General features: G+C 39.3%; 1 protein-coding gene and 1 long non-coding RNA gene across 2 annotated transcripts; both read right to left on the bottom strand.

Moving 5' to 3' along the window:
• LOC142178875 (cinnamyl alcohol dehydrogenase 2-like) lies at positions 1-14392 on the bottom strand. Its single transcript, XM_075248658.1, has 5 exons — positions 14125-14392; positions 13867-13980; positions 756-1266; positions 491-644; positions 1-417 (listed from the first exon to the last, which is right to left on the bottom strand). The coding sequence occupies exons 1-5, from the start codon at positions 14346-14348 to the stop codon at positions 215-217; spliced, it is 1206 nt and encodes a 401-aa protein (XP_075104759.1). The 5' UTR covers positions 14349-14392; the 3' UTR covers positions 1-214.
• Positions 9586-13860, bottom strand: LOC107764852 (uncharacterized). Its single transcript, XR_001643306.2, has 2 exons — positions 10634-13860; positions 9586-10555 (listed from the first exon to the last, which is right to left on the bottom strand). It is a non-coding gene; the product is annotated as an uncharacterized LOC107764852 (long non-coding RNA).
• Positions 14393-16512: the final 2120 nt, after the last annotated feature.

Here is a 16512-nt window from a genome sequence, read left to right as displayed (position 1 = left end):
TGAGTGAAAATTTGTCTGTCTCCTTTCTTTGATACACAAAAACATAAGAAATAAACACCAATAGGTGCATGCTAAACAAATTCATAAGCATATATATGGCAAAATACATTATGCAATCCGGTTCTTAATGGACTAACAGACACACATGGTCGGCCAAATTCTAGTTTTCTTGCCCCAAAATACAGAGATATGAGACAACAATAAGTCCAGTGGCTTAACTCTTGTTCAATGTATTCCCAATGTCAAGCACAAAACGGTACTTAACATCCGATTTCGCAAGACGCTCCATAGCTGTATTCACATAGTCCATTGGCACGACTTCAACATCTGGTGTAATGTTATGCTTTGCCGCGAAATCTACCATCTCTTGAGTCTCTTTGATCCCTCCTATGCAACTTCCAGCCACTAGCTTCCTTCCTGTTTATCAGATCATATAACTTCTGTATAAATGCATGGATATATATAGAAACAGTCGATTCAAGAAACGTACCTAAAAGCAAGGGAAATACAGGCAACTCTAGTGGTTTTTCTGGTGCGCCAACTATTACAAGCTTCCCATTAGTTTTTAATAAATTAATCAATGGAAGAAGAGGGTGAATTGCAGAGACAGTGTCAATGATGCCATCAAGCGAGCCCGCTGCAGCCTGCTTACATGTATAAAAGAAAATTACTATTCTTATATCAAACTCTCGTTAAAGATTGAAGCATAGTTGATTGAGTGATCGAGGTATAAATTCATGAGTTATAATATTCACCTGCATTTGGTCAGGGTCGCGACTAAGCAAAAATGAGTCCGCACCTAAACGCTCAAGTGCTTCTTGTTTCTTACTAGCAGATGTACTAATAGCAGTCACTTTAGTTCCAAATGCCTTGGAAAATTTCACAGCCATATGGCCAAGGCCACCAAGGCCAACAACACCAATACGCATTCCAGGTTTGTCAAGTCCAAAATATTTCAAAGGACTATAAGTTGTGATTCCAGCATTTAGCAATGGAGCAGCTTCCATTGGCAAGTTCTCCGGCCAATGAACCATGTAGTGCTCGTCCGTTACCATGATATCGGAATAACCTCCATACGTGGTGATTCCATCAGTGTAAATATCATTGTATGTCATTATATGACCAGGACAGTAAATCTCGAGATTGTTGTCACAGTTTTCACATTTGCGACATGATCCTACCAAACATCCAACACCTACTTTGTCACCAACCTTAAATTTCTCCACCTTTCTACCAATCTCAGTTACCACACCAACAACTTCATATCTGGAACAATTGTCAATTTCAAAATATCAGTCGTATTAGATATGAACTGTATCGATAATATCCAAAGGGTAACATGTGATTAAATTGCACTTTCGAATTTTGCAAGATGAATAGATAGTTTAGTAGTTCCCATGTCATCCTTAAGTGACATAAATCCGCTATTGATCTCTTGCAGTAAAAGAACATATATCTATCTTGCAATTTGATCTCTTGAAAAAGATAAATGCAAATTTAATTATGATTCAATCTTTCTCATTCCATTAAAGAACTCTTAAAATGGAATTAGCGTAACAATTTGAAAAGACAGAAACTTTAATTTTCTCCTATAAACCTTGATTTGGCTAATATTTTAGAGATTTTTACACGGACAATCTTTTATTTAATAATATTTGTATTAATAACATTATTTTTTGTTTATTCCATAAATAGCCTCTCTTTTTTTACAAGTATAGCAGGTTTGAAATATTATGTGTAGATTAAGCAATAAACAGACTCCACAAATTGTGGGATTAGTATTCCGCTTTTAAGGAATATGTTTGGATTCTAATTTATTTATTCCATAAATAGTAATCATTTTCTCTCTCGCGCGCGCACATATATATATATATATATATGCATTATAAGATTTGGTTCTTTTAACTTGTATCATTTGTATTTTAAATTTATATATTTTGATTCACATTTTAAATACACATTATATCATTATTATGCATTGTATAAAAGTTATTGCATTATTATCAATTTATATAACATGCGTTTTAAACTTATATAATATGTATTTTAAATATAGATATATTGATTCAAATTTTTAAATACACATTATATCATCATTATACACTGAATAAAAATTATTCCATTATTATGCAATTTATATGACTTGCATTTTAAGTTTTGTATACGGTTAAAATCGGGCTCGTCTACTACATGAAAGATCGGGCTCGGAACGTGAGGGATCAAAGATCGACCCGAGTGCTATCAAATCAGAACACGAGGTCATAATGTCCGTCCTCGAGAACATCGAGTCCATGATCCCTGAATCGACCCTTACCTCGAACGAGCTCGAGAAAACATTGCCAGTATAACTAACAAGAGACCAAAATAACAGAAGGCCGAAATATCCGTGATCGATCAAGTATTACGGCAGGAATCTCGGCACGTATTGATAAGGAGCCAGCAAATAAGGAGATTTTTACCTTTTATAAAATTGTATATAAAGTAGGATTCCCCTACTATATAGAGGGGGTCTGATTACTTGTAAAGGGACTGTAACACGCATTCAGAGGCAATATACTATTATTTTCTCTTTAAAGCATTCAATTGTGTCTTGACATTGATCAAAGTGCATTTTGTTCAAGGTTGGATCACCACCCAAAGTTGTTACTGTTCAATTCGTGTGGCTCGAGTTTACTTCACCATGTTTTATTTCAATTGCTATTTAATTTATCGCTTTGTATCAATTTAATCAATGTATCCTTAAAACCACTTACAAATTCAATTGTTATTCGATTTTGAGGGTAAACAGTTTGGTGACCATCGTGGGGCTAAGGATAATAGTGGTTATTTGATATAAATCTCCATAACACACACTATTTTATACTTGTTCTTTGAAGTGTCTCTGATTTCAGGATTAAGCTCAAAATGTCAAACTCACAATTAGCACCCCTACCTTTTGATAATGAGTCCGGTCACCATAGTGAAAATAAAAACATCGCGCCCGGTAACGAGGTACCGCGCGTTGATCCCGTCGGAATTCTAGTTGTGGACATGTTGGACACTAACTCGCATGTCGCTATCAACACAAACCTGCCTATTGACCCCGAGAATAACATCCGTGGTGGAGCCTGATCGATAGCGTGGAATACTCAAAACAATAGAAGAGACGGGATCAATCTACGGATGATCTTCAAAATATTATAGGCTCAACAAGCGGCGATAGCTCAGTTACACAACCAAAGCCGCACACTGAACAGAATTGAACCTGATTCGTCCCGGTAAATTACCCGTATGGAAGAACAGGTCGCAGAGAGGTCGAATGACAATAAGTCAGGTACCAGCCCCGAGATCATAAAAATTCTCGAGGAGCTGACGAAACAGATAGAATCAAGGGAGAAGAAAATCGAACCAAACGACAAAAAGGTGGAAACCTACAATTTCAGGGTTGACCAGATCCCGAGAGTGCCGCCAATACTGAAAGGCTTGGATTCCAAGAAGTTCATACAAAAACATTTCCCTCCGAGTGCGGCTCCAAAGCCGATCCCTAAAAATTCCACATGTCCGAGATTCCTTAGTACAACAGAACAACTAACCCAAACGAGCATGTCACTTCCTACACATGCGCGATCAAAGCAAACAACCTGGAGGATGATGAGATCGAGTCTATCTTGTTGAAGAAATTCGGAGAGACCTTGTCAAAGGGAGCTATGATATGGTATCACAACTTACCTCCTAATTCTATTGACTCATTTGCTCTGCTTGCATACTCTTTCGTGAAAGCACATGTTGGAGCTTTCAAGGTCGAGACCAGGAAGTCAGACCTCTTCAAAGTAAGACAAAAGGATAATGAGATGTTTAGAGAGTTCGTGTCCCGATTTCAAATGGAACGGATGGACCTGCCACTGGTCGCTGATGATTGGGCCGTTCAAGCTTTCACCCAAGGGCACAATGTTCGAAGTTCGGTGGCTTCACAGCAATTGAAGCAGAATCTGATAGAGTATCCAGTTGTTACTTGGGCTAATGTGCATAACCGATATTAATCTAAAATCAAAGTCAAAGATGATCAACTAGAAACTCCTTCCAGGTTTGTTTATCCTGTTGGACCCATCGACAGAGTCAAGAGAGAGATCGATTATGAACTAACGTCGAATATGGGATCGATATCGGCCGTATAATGGGGATCGAAGAAGCAGCGGGTTTAGATGGAGTTCTATGCGAAATGAAAGGAGAAACGATCGAGGCCAGAGAAGCCAGGGACTCATGAGCAAGAACGGTTTCGACAGGCCTATCGGACCTAAAGAAGCACCAAGGTTATCGGAATATAACTTTAACATTGATGTTGTTGCCATCATATCAGCTATCGAACGCATCAAAGACACCAAATGGCCTCGATCTCTACAATCCAACCCAGCCCAAAGAGATCCAAACTAGATGTGCAAATATCATGGCACTCACGACCACAGAACAGAGAATTGCCAACAATTGAGGGAGGAGGTAGCCCAGTTATTCAACAACGGGTATCTTCGAGACCAAGCCAAGAATTATTTCAGAAACAGGGATCTAATAAACAGACTGAACCAGAAGAACCTTAACATGTGATTAACATGATTATCGGTGGGGTCGATGTTCCTCAAGGGGCAACGTTAAAGCACACCAAAGTATCCATCACAAGGGAAAAACGGACTCGAGATGAATACTAGAAGGAACTTTTTCTTTCAACGACAAGGATGCAGAAGGGATCGTGCAGCCCTACAATGATGCACTGGTAATATCTATACTCATAAATAAATCTCAAGTTAAGTGTGTGTTAATTGATCCAGGTAGCTCGGACAATATCTTCCGATCGAGGGTCGTAGAATAGCTCGGCCTACAAGATCAAATCGAGCATGCAGATCGAGTTCTAAACGCATTCAACATGGCATGTGAAACCACTAAGGGAGAGATAACATTACCAGTGAATGCTGCAGGGACCATCCAGGAAACCAAGTTTTATGTGATCGAAGGAGACATGAGGTACCACGCCCTGTTTAGGAGGCCATGGATCCACAGCATGAGGGCGGTGCCCTCGACTCTTCACCAAGTGTTAAAGTTCCCAATGCCAGGAGGGATTAAAACAATCTACGAGGAACAACCATTCGCAAAAGAAATGTTTTCAGTCGAAGAAGTAATTCCAATATCAACACTCACAACATCAAATGAACCAAGTTCGGATACAAAGCAAGGGGCTAAATAGCAATTATCGACAACGGCCACGACCCAGTCGGATAAACAGGGGACTGATGAAGATGATGATTACGGGGTTCCCAGATCTTTTATAGTCCCCGATGATTCTGACACCACAAAATCAATGGTTGAGGAGTTGGAACATGTCACATTGATCGAACATCTCCCCGATCAGAAGGTATACCTGGGCACGGGGTTAACTCCCGAGCTCAGAAAAAAACTCATTCAATTTCTTGTAGCTAACATCAATTGTTTCGCTTTGTCCCATATTGATATGACAAGGATCCCACCAAAGATAACCACTCACAAGCTAAGCCTGGATCCAAACTTTCACCCGATCAAGCAGAAGAGGAGACCACAGTCCGAGGTCAACCATGCTTTCATCAAGGACGAGGTATCTAAACTCCTTAAAATAGAGTCAATTCGGGAAGTAAAATATCCAGATTGGTTAGCAAACATAGTAGTAGTTCTTAAAAAAGGGAACAAGTTAAGAATGTATGTATACTATAAGGATTTGAATAAGGCATGTCCCACAGACTCTTTCATTTTGCCCAACATCGACCACATGATCTATGCCACGACCGGCCACAAGATACTCATTTTTCTCGATGCCTATTCTGGGTACAACCACATACGAATGGACCCAGATGAGCAGGAGAAACCTCCTTCATCACTAAGTATGGTAGATACTGATATAACATGATGCCAATCGAATTAAAAAACACTGGTGCTACTTATCAACGCCTAGTAAACCTGATGTTCGAGGAACAAATAGGAAAATCAATTGAAGTTTACATTGACGATATGTTGGTTAAGTCCCTGCGAGCAAAGGACCATTTAGAACATTTGCAAGAAACCTTCAGTATAATGAAAAAGTACAATATGAAGTTGAACCCGGAGAAATGTGCATTTAGAGTCAGAATGGGTAAATTTCTCGGGTTCAAGGTATCTAACTGAGGAATCGAGATCAACCCTGACAAGATCAAAGCCATCGAAGATATCACGGCTGTGGACAACGTAAAGGTCGTGCAAAGACTAACCGGGCGCATAGCCGCCCTGCACGATTCATCTCGAGGTCCTTCGATAAGAGTCACCGATTCTTCTCGCTATTAAAAAAGAAGAATAACTTCTCGTGGACTCCGGAGTGCCAGTAGGCCTTGGAGGAGCTCAAACAGTATCAGTCAAGCCTACCTCCGCTTCACACGCCAAAGACTGACGAACAGTTATACCTGTACTTGGTAGTATCAGAGATAGCGGTAAGTGGAGTCCTGGTCCAAGAAGAGCAAGGTCCGGAATTTTCAATTTACTATGTTAGCAGGACTCTGGGTGAGGCCGAAACTACATACCTTTACTTAGAAAATTTGGCACTCGCTTTGCTAAGTGCCTCTAGAAGCTGAAACAATATTTTAAATGTCATCCTATATGTGTTGTAACTACTTACCCTTTGCAAAATATAATGCATAAACCCCAGCTCTCTGTGCATTTGGCCAAATGGGCTGTGGAAATCAGCAGGTACTATATTGAATATCGACCCCGAACAACCATTAAATCTCAAATTTTGGTAGATTTCGCGGCCGACTTTATGCCGGCCCTAGTACCCGAGGTCAAATGAGAGTTGTTGGTAAACTCGGGGACGTTTTCGGGAATCTAAACTCTCTTTATGGATGGTTCCTCGAATGCAAAAGGGTCCAGACTTGGCATCATATTGAAGCCACCTACATGCAATGTAGTTAGAAAATTTATTAGGACTGTGAAATTGACTAACAACGAGGCTGAATATGAGGCCTTGATTGCAGGTCTCGAACTAGCCAAAATCTTGGGGGCGGAGGTGATCGAAGCTAAGTGTGATTCCTTTCTCGTGGTGAACCAAGTTAACGGAACATTCTAGGCCAGAGAGGAACGGATGCAAAGGCACCTGGACAAGTTGTAGGTGACATTACATCGGTTCAAGGAGTGGACTTTGCAACACGTACCTCGGGATCAAAATAGCAAGGCCAATGCCCTTGATAACTTAGGATCATCGGTCAAGGACGACGAGCTCAACTCGGGAGCAGTCGTACAACTCATGAGATCGGTAGTGGAAGAAGGCCATGCCGAGATAAACTGTACAAGCTTAACTTGGGATTGGAGAAACAAGTATATAGAATATTTGAAGGCAGAAAAACTACCCTATGATCCAAAATAATTGAGGGCCATGCGTACAAAAGTAGCTCGGTTTAGCTTGTCCTAAGATGAAACTCTATTCAGAAGAACGTTCGATGTCCCACTAGCGATATGTTTGGGACAGAGAGATACCGAGTACATTATTAGGGAAATTCACGGGGGCACATGCGAAAATCATTTAGGCACCGAATCATTGGTTCGAAAAATAATTAGAGTCGGCTACTACTGGATCGATATGGAAAAGGACGCGAAGGAGTTCATACGAAAATGTGATGAATGTCAAAAACATGCTCCGACGATACATCAACCCTAGGAGCTACTGCATTCGGTCTTGTCAACATGGCCATTCATGAAGTGGGGAATGGACATTATTGGCCCTCTTCGATGGGCACCCAATAAGGCTTAATTTATTTTGTTTATGACTGGCTATTTTTCTAAGTGGGCGAAAGCCCAGGCATACGAGAAGGTCAGGGAGAAGGAAGTCATCGATTTCATTTGGGACCACATCATATGCCGGTTCAGAATGTTGTCCGAAATCGTGTGCAACAAGGGAAAACAATTTATCGTAGGAAAGTGACCAAGTTTCTCGAAGACTGTAAGATCAAAAGGATCTTATCAACACCTTATCACCCTAGTGGAACGGACAAGCAGAATCAACCAACAAAACCAAAAAGAGGTTATCTGACGCCAAAAGAAAATGGAAGGAAATCCTGCCTGAAGTCCTATGGGCATAACATACGACCTCGAAATCCAGTACCGGGGCTACCCCATTCTCATTAGTTTATGGCACTGAAGCTCTAATACCGGTCGAAGTCAGAGAACCGAGTATCATGTTTTGATATGCGACCAAGAATCAAATTAAGAGGCCATGAGTACGAGCCTAGAGCAATTAGATGAAAGGCGCGAAGCCGCCCTTGTCTGGTTGGCTTCCAAAAAGCAGCAGATCTTGAGATACTACAATCGAAGGACCAATCTCCGACACTTCAATATTGGGGACTTAGTACTAAGGAAGGTCACACTAAACACCCAAAACCCGAACGAAGGGAAGTTGGGGCCGAACCGAGAAGGGTCGTACCAAATTATCGAGATCGGCGGAAAGGGATCCTACAAACTCGGAACTATAAATTGAGAGCAACTACCGAACAACTGGAACATAATACACTTGAAGTGGTATAACTTCTAAGTTATGATCCCACTTATTCTTTTTTACTTATTTTAACTAACATTTGTAGATAACCGTATGGAACAGTATAAAATTTTAGGTCTGAAAGCACGCATTGCGCTCTTTTTTCCTCGGTCCGATTTTGTCCCAAATAGGTTTTCCGGCAAGGTTTTTAATAAGGAAATAGTGGATCTTGCTAACTTAGAATTGAAGAACGATCATGAATCGATGTCAGAGATTGCATCAGTAGCATCCGAGGCTTCTCTCTATGATCCACCTCGAATACTAGGGGCATTACTCTTGGGTATTGACTTTAGCAAGGAAAGAAACTTTGAGATTGAATGGTCTCGATCGATAGGATTTATTGTAAGGTCCAAACGGTCAAATGAACCATGCCTGCATAGACTGCTCGACCCATGGCACAAAGAATGCATGCATTTATTACTATTATGCACAAGAATAAAAAGAGGTCTTTTCCTTGCAGATAAATATCTTGTCTCTTAAAATTTACTTTGCATGTTTTAAGGAAGTTTCTACATCCAATCCCCTAAAGGTATCGAGATCAAGGGCCACCTTAATCCAAGTTCAAACAATCACTCTCACTCGGGGACTTCCGTCCGACGGATCGCAACTCGAGGGCATAAGACTTGTTAGGCAATACCCGAATTTTAAAGGCTACGGCCATCTCACTTGGGGACTGTTATCCTAGGCAAACTCGGATAATTCAAGGTGACAATCCCACTGGGAAACATCCGAACTAAAAATGTTACATCCAAATTAACACGGCTCGGAGACGTCCGAAACCATAGCAAAAACAACAAGGCCTTAAACTTTTTAACGGGTTTTAAAAGTTACCCTCGACAAACTATAATCTAAAAAAGTATAAGTACTTTGGGGGAAAAATTTCGATCACAGAGAACCCTCACGATTCCTCAAAAACAAAATAATGTTGAAGGCAAGTCTTGTTTGAATCTCCGAGCATAGCCAAACTAGTTCATGCCAAGGCATTTTAAATCTTTGCAAATATAAATAATAAAGCAGTGGAAAAAACTCAGAGATTGAGGAAGGAAAAAATCTTATATATACATATCGAAAGATGTTTACTAGGACCGAAACGGCCTCGACACAAATTTTTACAGAGGCCAAATGGCCTCAACAAAAAGGTAATACATAAAGCAAGAAACAAAAGAGCCTAAGTGGCCTAGTCTTCGTCGGGGGTCGCATCATCGCCTTTGGGGTCTCCCCCATTCCCGGAATCATCTTCCTAATCTTCATCGTCTTCGAGATAGGCCAATTTTTTGGCCTCGGCTTAGAGCTCCTTGGCACTCTCGATCTCAACCGATAAGTCAAAACCCCGAGTATGAATTTCCTCGAGGGCCTTCCTTCGAGATTGCCGCTTCACGTACTTGATGATATCCTTTGTCCGAACCTGAGCCACCTTGACATCGGCTTTAAAAATGGCCACTATCTCGCCAGCCTCTACTTTAACCGCCTCGGCCTCTGACTTGGCCGTTCCATGCTCCTTGGCAAGATTATCTTGATCAAAGACAGCAGTACTCAGCTGAGACTTATGCTCTTCAATATTTTTGGCCTGCACCAAGGCCTTTTCCTTCATGGCTCAGAGCTGGACCTCAACCGAAGCAAATTGTGTTCGGGCACTCTCTTTTTCTGAGGACAAACGATCTATTTTGCTTTTCTATTCTTTGGCCTCGGACTTTACCACATCCACCTCTGCCCCGAAGTTGGTCAATCCGATTAAGATTCTGTTGGTCCTACAGATTCGGAGCGTTAGTCATCGATTTTAGCTCATCATCACTAACCTCAAAGACTTTTACCTTTTCCACCAGGTCGGCATGTTCCTTCCAAGCCGCTTCTAGCTTAGCTTCGAGGCTCCTAGACTCCCCCTCGCGTTGCTCACTGAGAAGTTTGTAAGCATCTCTCTTCTCAGTGAGCCTTCAGATCTCGGCCTCATAATGGTTTAACTCTTCCCGGTATTGGAAAAAAGTCGCGTGATGAAGCACCAAGGTCCTACAAACATAAAGGAAAATGTTATGACCATATATAAATTAATCTAAGTACAAGTTAAAAAGACCTATCTGAAGTTACCCGGTATAATGCATGTTGAGCTTCGTTGAACAGGCATGGCACTTCCACCTTATTCATCATGGCTTGGTCTTCCTCGGTGACCAAGCACCGAAGGTAACTGGCCACTCTTACGCCGCTGAGAGAACCCGGGTGTCCTCCGGAATAGACATAATGACCGATCGCTTCCGGTCATGTTTCGCACTCGGAACTGGAAACTGATTGACTAATTTCAGACTCGAGGAAGGTCCACTCATTCCCGATGATGGACGTTTCCTTGGCACCGTTAAATCACCCAACCCGGTGACGTCTTCTGAGGCGTTAGAGTCTACGCCATAAAAAAAGTAGTTAAAGGGGTCTACCACCCTTTTTGACCCCTCGTTGGGGCGTCTTTTCCACATCTGGGCCTCGATGAACATGGACTCAGTGAACGAAGGCGACTCGGAGAGGTCTATCACACCGAGTGTGTCCATTAGGATACTATCCACTACCCAGGAAGCACCGACCACAACCTCCTTATCAGCCTCCCTAACTTGGGGCAAAACAACCTTGCCTCCTCCTAGTTCGGAAGCCTCGGCCACGGCCTCCTCTTCGGCCGCTCTAAGTCGCGGCAATTCAGTTTCACCTCTCATTTGTTCAGAGGCCCCTCGAACCTCGAACCCTGACCGTATACGGGCCACCAATTTAGAGGCATTTTCTTCTTCTGACTCGTCCCTCTACCGATCGAGTGAGTCCGAGGATGGAGCTCGAGCGCTGGTGCTATTCTTAGATTTGCGCACCAGACTTCTCCTTGTTTTCTTTTTTTCAAGTTCGGAGAACTCAGAGCCCTTTTTCTCTTCTTCTCCTCACCTCGTCTCGGAGCAAGGGACTCGGCAGGGCATTCCTCGCCGCCGGATGGAGGCCTCATTGTGACATCCTTGGAAGGATATGCAAAGGGAAACGAAATGAATAAGAACTCAATAACACAAAAGAAAACTAAGTGTTATTCACTTAGGAGAGGGATCTCACCATGAGAACGGGCCTCCCACCAGCGGCCCTTCGAGAGCTCGCATCGTGCGCGCTCGAAATATGGATTTTGTGCAACAATGCCCTTGACCCACTCCTTGAGTCGGGGGACTGTATTCGGGTCCAGAGCAATAGCTACATCGCCACCAAACACCGATAAGAATGAAGAAGAAGAGAGTAAAAAGTAAAATTCTTGGAAAAACGAAACTTTACTTACGTTTTGTGTTCCACTTCTCGGGAAACGACATGTGTTTGGCTGGGATCAGGTCCGAGGTCCTCACTCAGACAAATCGGCCTAGCCAACATCGATCCACATATTTATCGATGCTCTAGAACGGGGCTTTACTAGCCCGACGTGCAAGTTTAATTAGTCCCCACCGAAAGAGTAGGGGATTGTATATGAGCATAAGATGGTCGTTAGTAAACGAGCTTCTGTCGATCTTGCTCACGAAGAACCGGAGAAGGATGATGATTCTCTAGAACGAAGGGTGAATCTGGCTGAGGCACACCTTGTACCTTTTGCAGAAATGGATGATTACCGGGTCCAACGGGCCCATAGTAAAGGAATAAGTGTAAACACTTAAATATCCCTCGACTTGGGTAGTGATATCTTCATGGGGGCACTATTACGTCTTTACCGACCTAGTTGCATTCCTTTTTAACCGAGGGGAGAATTTCTTCAGCGATCGAGCAAATGTACCTCGAGACCTTCTCACCCCGGACCGGGGGTGAAGGTTTTTCAACCTTAAAATCAGCGATCACCAAGCACCTGCTAGGAATGAATGTGCTAAGAGGCGGTTCCACCCCCGATTCCTCGCCGACCGACCATGATGTAGAAGTAGTTTCTTTTTGGGGAACCATTTTGAAGTCTTCGCCATTTCTTTTTGGAGATGGAAGGAAAAAGAAGAAGAGGAATTAGAGCAATACACTTAGTGATTTAGGGTGGAAACAAACGAAATTCTTGACACAAGGATCTCAAGAAATCAGAAGTGTGAGTGTTGAAAAATAGAGAAATTTCTAAAAAGTAAGAGTAGAAGTTTTGGAAGTAAAGTTTGAATGGATAAGGAAGGGGGTATTTATAACTTTCAAATGACGATTCAAATCTAGGAATGGCCAACCAACAACGTACAAGCATTTAATGCCATTGAAACGTGACTGACGAGATGTTTCATTCATTTTGTCGTTTCTGACACGGAGTATCGAGGTGAGAATTGGAAGCTCGTATTGTTTCTCGTTTACTCTCTGAAAAACAAGAGGACTATCTGTATACGGTCGAAACTGGGCTCGTCTACTACATGACTTACCGGGCTCGGAACGTAAGGGATCAAAGATCGACCCGGAGTCCTATAAAATTAGAACACGAGGTCAGAATGCCCGTCCTCGAGATCATCGAGTCCTATAGTATTTCATAAATAAGGAAACTATGGGACCGATAGAGATAATTTGGGAATAGGAATAAATAACTTACGTGTGAAATATTTCTTGCCTCCTTTATATATTATGATTAATATCACAGGACCCACGTTACTTTTATTAGTTTCTCTTTAAACTTATTTTTACTTAATCTTTTATATTTTATTTAGTCTTTTAGATTTATAAGTCCACTGTCTCATAAAATATTCTGTCAAATATGATAGCAGAAAGCAATTGCGAACTCCTTTTTTGTTAAGCTTTCCCAGCATTGCACTAAAATATTGAAACAACAAAAGTAATATCAAGTTATATATGACTATTTGTTAAACTAGGTTCAATTGTTCTATACTTTTCTTAACTTTGCATCTAATGTTTTTTTTATATGTTTTGTTTGTAAGTATATGTATTATCTTTTTAAATTTATCAGAATTTTAATATGCCAACAAAAAAAAAATATGAATCCGCATATTAAAAATAACAAAAAAAAAAAAGAGAAGAATTGAAACTTTAATACAATCCCCAAAAATAGGAAGAATTTATGGTAGATAAACAAATCACTAATATAATTGAGCTAGAAGAGAATAGAATCGAAGAAGAAGAAGTTGGTGAGAGTTTAACAAAGATCTTTTAAAAAATTAGGAAATTCTAAAAGAATAATAACTCTAAGAAGTAGAAATATATATAATCCTAGTGAAAGAAATCGATTATATTAATAATCTGATAAAAATGTTAATTACCATGTTATCACAAGTTAGATTACACACCTTTTACACGTCAGTGTATACAACTTAAATTCAAATGCAAATAAATAATTAAAAAGTAAGAAAATGGAAACTAACCCAGGTACCATTGGATATATGCTAGTGCTCCATTCATTCTTGAGCTGCTGAAGATCAGAATGACAAATTCCACAATACATAACTTTGAACTGCACATCCTTCTCACCAGTGGCTCTGCACCCATAATTAATTCAAACCTAATTACCCCCTATTTTAGAGTTTTCTATAGCCATAACACCACTCATAAAACAGAGAAGCTGAATAAATTTAACTAAAAAAAAGCTAACTAAAATTTAGGATAAAAGAATCAAACAATACCTTCTTGTAAAGTTGAAAGGAGAAAGAACACCAGAAGCATCTCTAGCTGCCCATCCAAAGGCCTTTACTGGGTGTTCATTCTCATATAATTTTGCCATTTTCTTAACTTTTGTTTTTTTAGATATATGACAACAAATTGAGTAGTAGTTAATTGCATAAGGAAATAGATAGATAGAGAAATGGTTGGCTGTGGATATCATGAATATATAGGCCTTTGAGCGCATGACTTATGACGTAGTCGATGAGGTGTGAAGCAATGGCTTTCCTCATGGCTTCTCTGTACACTCTGTTTTCTCTGAATTTTTTATTTGATATGATCACCTAAAGACAATCTTCCTTGTCTCTCTGTGGCGTAACATATGGAGTGCTTAATTTGGGCAAATGCCATGTGTATAAATATGCATGGGTCCGTGTATGATCGTATTTGACCAACATCGAATGAGAGAAAAGTGAAGAACTTTATAAGATATATTATAAATTCTCGTGATACACACACTTTTGGGCTTGACATTAGCGTAGTCGAAAGGACAAGGTAGTGAAATCTATTGGATCAAATCGAATAATACAGTGTCATAAGCTTGGATTGTGACACAAATAGTCATAAGATCTATTTTTTAATAGGATTCGAATATTATATATATATATATATATAAAGGTGATTCCTCTATATAGGTTAATTAGGGTTGCCAATTTTGAATTCTACACAACTCTTGGGATTCAAAATTGTGCGATACGAAAATAAATTATTTTATTTGCATGATTCTTATGTTTGAAAGTCCCAACTCTTTGGACTGAACCTATTTTGTCATGTATCCCATGAACAATTGCTTAACTCTGTTATACTATTCTATAAATAGAATCAAGATCACATAAGAAAGAGATCAAGATAATTAACAAGGAAGCTAGTCCACTTATAGCCTGTTTGGCCAAGCTTCTCAAGATAAAAAAAGTATTTTTTTTTTCAAAAACTCTTTTTTTTTTCTAATTTGAGGTGTTTGACCAAGTTTATTTGGGGAAAAAAGTACTTTTGGGAAGAAGCAGAAGCAGTTTCAGATAAGCCGAAAAAGTAGCTTCTTTCCAAAAGCAGAAGCAGAAGCAGTTTTGGCTTTTTTTCTTACCTAAAATACCCTTAACAAAATATAGTATATACCAAAATAACCCTTAAACTTAATACTTAGGATATTAATTTATAAATATTTCTTCTTATTTTTAGTAAACTTTCTAATATATAGTGTCTTTAGGGGTGAATGCTTTTATATTTGTTGAAGGAATTTTAATATATTTAACTTATATTAAAAGAATTAACTACTTTTTAATTTTATTTTCATATTTTACTTAATTAAAATGAATTTTTTTTAATTAATGCATGTAATAACAAAATTTTGATATTATTTATTTACTTATAATATTAATTATTAAGTAAATTCTATTCATGTCTTTATTCGTAATTTGATAATTAAAAGCACTTTCTAAAAAGCTTGGCCAAACACAAATTATTTCTCAAAAGTGCTTTTCAGACTGATTAGCAAAACACAAACTGATTTTTTCCAAAAGAATTTTTTTCAAAAACACTTTTTTCAAAAGCGTTTCTCAAAATAAGCTGATTTCTCCATCTTGGCCAAACAGGTTATTAGCCTGCAAACGAAAATAGAAATATCTGTTAACTTCACCTTCCATTTTTGGCACAGTACATTCTAAACTTGGAAACAAACATTGCATCATTGACATAAATAACTAGTTTTACATTTTTCCTTATTTGTTATTGTTATTGCATCTGTCCTAGTTGGTGGCGGATTTACATTTTGAGATATGGGTGGTGAAGCACTTATATAAGCTTTGGCCAAATTGTGTTACATATTTATATATAATACTTGAAAATTTAAATAATTGACCTCAAGCACCTACTATGATCATGTTTGACCATTGTGAATTTGTATATCTATATAAAAACAGGAATAGAGAAGGTGAGTTGGCACATCTCTTTGGCCAAGATTCCTATTTATCTTTTTCTCCTTTTTTTTTTGGCTTTTTCCCCTTCATTGTTTTCATATGATTTGTTTAATAATTGAAAATTGATCATTTTTTAATCAATTTATTATATATCATTATAGATTTTTTCAGTTACAGAAATCCTCTCATTTATTTGCTTTCTCTACTTAAATATTATCTTTCCATAATTCATAAAAAATGAATATTATGAAGTGAATTGCGGCAGCTTAAGAGATAAAGGAAAGTTTGAGAAAGTGTGCCTGGCTTGCTATTTTTTCAAAACTTTACTCATAACTTTACTCATGCATAGTGACGAAGAAATCTTTTCATATCGTCTTAATCTTTGTTAATGTTCAAATAGCTGAAAAGTCATCCACTTTATTAACATTGCCTTATTTG

This window comes from Nicotiana tabacum, unplaced genomic scaffold (assembly GCF_000715075.1).
Source record: "Nicotiana tabacum cultivar K326 unplaced genomic scaffold, ASM71507v2 Un00011, whole genome shotgun sequence".
NCBI classification, from domain to species: Eukaryota; Viridiplantae; Streptophyta; class Magnoliopsida; order Solanales; family Solanaceae; genus Nicotiana; species Nicotiana tabacum.
Note: the sequence above shows the minus strand (reverse complement) of the source record. Positions and strands in the feature narration are given on the sequence as shown.

Bases quoted from the DNA above. Each gene is read 5' to 3' on its own strand.
- LOC142178875 (XM_075248658.1), bottom strand. From the start codon at position 14,348: ATGCGCTCAAAGGCCTATATATTCATGATATCCACAGCCAACCATTTC. The intron at 1,267-13,866 runs GTTAGTTTCCAT...CAATTGTTCCAG, and splicing joins ATATATCCAATGGTACCTGG to ATATGAAGTTGTTGGTGTGG. The intron at 418-490 runs GTACGTTTCTTG...TCTGATAAACAG, and splicing joins TGTATTTCCCTTGCTTTTAG to GAAGGAAGCTAGTGGCTGGA.